The 5,536-nt window shown below is 40.9% G+C and overlaps 1 protein-coding gene across 1 annotated transcript in view; it reads right to left on the bottom strand.

The window, feature by feature from the left end:
• The window catches only part of LOC113475724 (mucin-4-like), a 10,149-nt gene extending 4,619 nt beyond the window's left edge, over window positions 1–5,530 (bottom strand). The window contains exons 1-11 of the mRNA XM_026840365.1: window positions 5,471–5,530; window positions 5,108–5,221; window positions 4,711–4,836; window positions 4,130–4,351; window positions 3,816–3,933; window positions 3,354–3,449; window positions 2,924–3,119; window positions 1,916–2,077; window positions 1,486–1,684; window positions 779–991; window positions 69–245 (exon numbers count right to left, since the gene is read on the bottom strand). Coding sequence (XP_026696166.1) covers window positions 69–245; window positions 779–991; window positions 1,486–1,684; window positions 1,916–2,077; window positions 2,924–3,119; window positions 3,354–3,449; window positions 3,816–3,933; window positions 4,130–4,351; window positions 4,711–4,807 — 1,480 coding nt within the window. The 5' untranslated portion in view covers window positions 4,808–4,836; window positions 5,108–5,221; window positions 5,471–5,530. The remainder of the gene's footprint in view (window positions 1–68; window positions 246–778; window positions 992–1,485; window positions 1,685–1,915; window positions 2,078–2,923; window positions 3,120–3,353; window positions 3,450–3,815; window positions 3,934–4,129; window positions 4,352–4,710; window positions 4,837–5,107; window positions 5,222–5,470) is intronic.
• Between the last annotated feature and the right edge of the window lie 6 nt (window positions 5,531–5,536).

Below are 5,536 nucleotides of genomic sequence, written 5' to 3'. Positions count from 1 at the left end.
GTGAAGAGATTTAACAGAGTAAGTTGTGTGGGTAGCATCAGCATTGTTGATGTTGTAGGCAAACTTACTTAAGTAGCTGTTGTATGATGCGTTGTAGTTGGATTGTGGTAAAAAGCTGGGGAATTGGTATAGTTCGTAGTGACTGTGGGATCCCACCAGGAAAGCTCCAGAGTGGGTATGGTAGCAGCAACGAGGTCCGGCAGGTGATCCGATCAATCCAAATGTTCGTTGGAAACATACAGAATCTAAATAATAAATTAATATTTATTCATTCACTTATGCTCACTGTCAAGTTATAACATGGGTGTCTTCTTATATACCAGACACACATGGTGTATTCCTACACCTAATGCTCACTGTTGAGTTATAACATGGGTGTCTTCTTATACACCAGACACACATGGTGTATTCATTCACCTCATGCTCACTGTCGAGTTATAACATGGGTGTCTTCTTATACACCAGACACGCATGGTGTATTCCTACACCTAATGCTCACTGTTGAGTTATAACATGGGTGTCTTCTTATACACCAGACACACATGGTGTATTCATACACCTCATGCTCACTGTTGAGTTATAACATGGGTGTCTTCTTATACACCAGACACACATGGTGTTTTCATACACCTCATGCTTACTATCGAGTTATAACATGGGTGTCTTCTTATACACCAGACACACATGGTGTATTCAAACACCTCATGCTCACTATTGAGTTATAACACTGCCTTAGCTTTCTCATCACTTAGCCCAAAGTATATTAATTTAAACTGACTTCGTCGGAAATAGCTTGGGTAGGATTGTTTAAACACATCAGCACGGAATTGATACAACCATCTGCGGTCTCTGAACATTTGGAACAAAGTCCAAGGACACGAGAATCGGAAAGGTGTGATCCAGGGTAGAGATTGAGTGTTGTACCAGTTGATACAGGAAGTTTCTCTCGTAGTGCCGGGGTCGAACAAGTACAAGTATAAACCATTGGTACCTGTGGTGTATGAGGTTATGGTTATGCGGAATATTCAATGTGATTTTTATATTGCCAGGTGGTGGGGGCAACGTTGGTTGTTGTAAAACCAATGTTCTGTTTCAAACGCCTCGTGCCAGCTTACAAGTTACCACGTATGTAACTTATTTATCCTCATATGGTGGGGCACCGACATTCGTTATAACACGGGTGTTTTGTTTCATACACCTCGTGCCCGCTTATGAGTTACCACGTATGTAACTTTGTAAGTAATTATTTTATGTTTTTTTTACACTAGGTTGGAGCAATTGCTGTTAAACCTAATATCTTTTTTCTTTTAGTGAAAAAGCTCAAAACCACTACAACACAGCGCCATGCAATATTAGTAAAACATAATTAATTATGGGCATTTCCCTGTGGAGTCAAAGTAAGATTAAAAAAATTAAGACATATTATGCGCAACACAGATAGAATGTCGTAATAAGCAGGGTGATTGTAGTAATATGTCGTCTCACCAATATTTGAACCAAGGTGTGGGAAATAGTTCCCAGTTGAGTAATGTTGCGATCCTAAGTTATTGTAGAAACCCATCCCTACGTTGCTGGCGGTTCTCTGTGTGGAATCGGGCACGTAAGTCATTAATCCCCCTTGGTAAGCGAACAGAACAATCGTCTTCAAACCGTCGGAAAGAATGATGGTTTGGAATGTGCTGGCCTGTTTTAACAAGGTTTGTTATTTATAACACAATATAATTTTTGTTCATCTCTTCAAAATCGATAAAGAGAAGGAAAACAACAGTTGTTGAAAGAAGCTATGGATAAAGTTGTGGGAAAGAGAGTCAGTTAAAAAGCAAGGCTGTTGAACCCAACTTCTGTTAAATCTATGGTGAAGATTATGTACCACGGCTGCAATAACTACAGATATCACATAATGACGACAACTTACACTGTTTGGATACAATGATGGGGGGAAGATGGTCAGAGCGTCCCATTCAATACGAAGAACCATCTTGGCGGTAAAATTGATTGAAAGATGATTCCTAATCAAATCATTGATGCGCGGCAAGTCACATGTTGTGTTGCCGATGCCGGCCGAGTTTTGATCCAACTGTATTATGTACAAGATTAAATTGATTGTGTTTAGCATAACTTATCCTCGCATGGTGAGGTAAAGACAGTCGTTATAAAGGTGGCTGTACACAGTATCCGGAATTCGTACGTTTTGTCCGGATTTCGCTTCTGCATGCAGAAATCGGTAATGGGTTTGCATATGACTTTCCAAGCGAATTCGCATGCTGGATACTGTGACACCTTAACACGGGTGTTCTGTTCCATACACCTCGTGCCCGCTTACAAGTTACCACGTATGTAACTTATTTATCCTCGCAAGGCGGGGAAACAACAGTCGTTATAACACAGGTGTTCTGTTTCATACACCTCGTGTCCGCTTACAAGTTACCACGCATGTAACTTATTTATCCTCGCATGGCAGGCAACAACAGTTGTTATAACACAGGTGTTCTGTTCATACACCTCGTGCCAGCTTACAAGTTACCACGTATGTAACTTATTTATCCTCGCATGGCGGGGCAACAACAGTCGTTATAACACAGGTGTTCTGTTCATACACCTCGTGCACGCTTACAAGTTACCACGTATGTAACTTATTTATCCTCACATGGCGGGGCAACAACAGTCGTTATAACACATGCGTTCTGTTTCATACACCTATAAGCGCTTACAAGTTACCACGTATGTAACTTCGTGGGAGATTGCTTTTTTGTATGGCTGACAGTTGGACAAACCATTAGTCCCAACCGGGTTACAGCAGTTACTAGTATAAGTCTTGTTTAAGGACGCATGCACAACAGTAGCAGTGTCGAGCCTTGAATCCAGCATCCTTTGATTACAATGTGGATGGGTAACCACCAAGCCACTAGGGTTCCACAATTACCTGAAACCTGAGCGTCCCTCCAGCCAAGTTGTCCCAGAATGGAGCAATAAACCTAATGTTTCCTGATGGGTTTTGTATGGGCGTCGCAAACTCTGCGTTTCGAACTCGGTTTTGGTTGTTCCTTGAGAATAAGATAACTCCGTTCTCACTGATGAACAATGAGTCGAAGAACTCACTTCCGAACGGGATTGGGATGCTGGAGAGATCGGTTCATTGAGGTTGGTTATAGATATAATTATTATAGATATAATGGTTAAAAACACATATAAAAAGAAGAATTTGCCCAAAGAGTTTAATATGAGGTCTCAACTTTTAAAAAGAATTTAAAAACTAAAATAAAAAAAAAGATCAAATTTTGAGAAAAGTTGAATATGACCTGTACCATTCAATATGGCCCACATAAAACTATATAACGTTTGTTTCAACTTACTCGAACCGTATTCGGCGGTTCCGATTTCGATTAGTGATCGTAGTAGGGTTTGGAAGTAGGAACAAAATATATTCATAACAAGTCAACCCATCGCCCCTGGAATGTTGATGGTTGGGTTAATATATGAAAGTTAATAATGTATCTGGTATTCTAGCTACCACAGTGAACCTTGAACCAGGAACCTTCCAGTTACAAGGCACACAGTGAATCGTAGCCACCACAGTGAGCCTTGAACCTGGGAGCCTCCAGTTACAAGGCACACAGTGAATCGCAGCCACCACAGTGAGCCTTGAACCTGGGAGCCTCCAGTTACAAAACACACAGCGAATCGTAGCCACCACAGTGAGCCTTGAACCTGGGAGCCTCCAGTTACAAAACACACAGTGAATCTCAGCCACCACAGTGAGCCTTGGACCTTTTAAACCTCGAAACCTATAGTAGCAACATAATGAAGCAACTTACCGATAACCTGCATTGCAAGCGCATGTGAACGATCCAGCGGTGTCCGTACAAGTTGCGTTGCCATCGCAGTTGTTCATATTTCCCGAACATTCGTTGATGTTCGTGTTGCACGCAGAACCTAGTATGACATCATAATGAGGTTATAATGAAATTATTTGCCTTTATTTGGCAACAGCAGTCGTTATAACTCAAGTGCTCTGTTTTATATACCTCATGTCTGCCTACGAGTTACCAAATAAGCAATTTCATTATTTGTCTTGCGCAAGGTCACAAACGCATGTGGTTTATATTACGTGGTTTATATCAAACCCTACCTTCCCATCCTGCTTGACACGAACATGAGAAGGATCCGAGTTGTTCAATACATTGCCCGTTGTTGCACCTGGACGGATCTAGCGTACATTCCAAAACATCGGTGTCACATACTGCGCCTCCGGGTGATTTCGTCCAACCAGAGTTACATTGACACTCATAAGATGTCGGTAAGTTAACACAACTTCCATTTACGCAGTCAACACCTTGGCAGTAGTCGATGTCTGGGGGAAATTTGTTCAATGAATGTAACTTATTTATCCTCGCAGGGCGGGGCAACGACAGTCGTTATAACACAGGTGTTCTGTTTCATATACCTCGTGCTCGCCTTACCAGTTACCACGTATGTAACTTATTTATCCTCGCAGGGCGGGGCAATGACAGTCGTTATAACACAGGTGTTCTGTTTCATACACCTCGTGCCTGCTTACAAGTTACCACGTATGTAACTTATTTATCCTCGCAGGGCGGGGCAATGACAGTCGTTATAACACAGCTGTTCTGTTTCATTAAACTCAGCATATAAGTTACGATAAACTTAAGCAAACAGCATTCTTAAAATAGATCCAAATACTTGACTCACTAGTGCATCCTGTTATACCATCACCAAAAGTACCCTCAGGGCATTGACAAGTATAAGACCCTGGATTGTTTATGCAAGTAGAACCCAGAACACACATGTGGGTTACAGCAGTGCATTCATTGATGTCTAAAAATAAAATTGAAAAAATCATTCTCCACACGTATCGGGACCGCTTACGAGTTACTACATATGTAAAATTGTAGAAAAAGCTATGGCTGTCCATTTAGAGAAATAATAAGTAACTACCGGATTGGAGCAATTAATGCTAAGTGTCAAATACAATCAATATAGTGTGAACTAACAATGGTAGCAGCGTAAAATATCTAAATAAAACAAAATAAAATTCAATGGTAAAATAACAACATGAAAATACAAAAACAACATTAACATAAATTACCTGATTGACAGCTTAGGCCTGTATACCCATTAACACACGCACAAGTGAAACTAGCCACCCCATCTGTGCAGGTCCCACCATTAAGACAAGGCGTTGAGGCACAGTCGTCTATGTCTGTAAAAAAGGTTTTATACTATGCTAGGGAAACAGTTATAAATGGAAAATGAAAAAGTAAATTACTTGTTGAACAGTCAGCTCCCGTGTATACCCATTAACACATGCACCAATGAAACTAGCCACCCCATCTGTGGCAGGTCCCACCATTAAGACAAGGTGTTGAGGCACAGTCGTCTATGTCTGTAAAAAAAGGTTTAGTACTATGCTAGGTAAACAGTTAAAATGGAAAATGAAAAAGTAAATTACTTGTTGAACAGTCAGCTCCTGTATACCCATTAACACATGCACAAGTGAAACTAGCCACCCCATCTG

This window comes from Ciona intestinalis, unplaced genomic scaffold (assembly GCF_000224145.3).
Source record: "Ciona intestinalis unplaced genomic scaffold, KH HT001222.1, whole genome shotgun sequence".
NCBI lineage: Eukaryota > Metazoa > Chordata > Ascidiacea > Phlebobranchia > Cionidae > Ciona > Ciona intestinalis.
The sequence above is the reverse complement of the archived record's forward strand: the minus strand, read 5'-3'. Positions and strand labels throughout refer to the sequence as shown.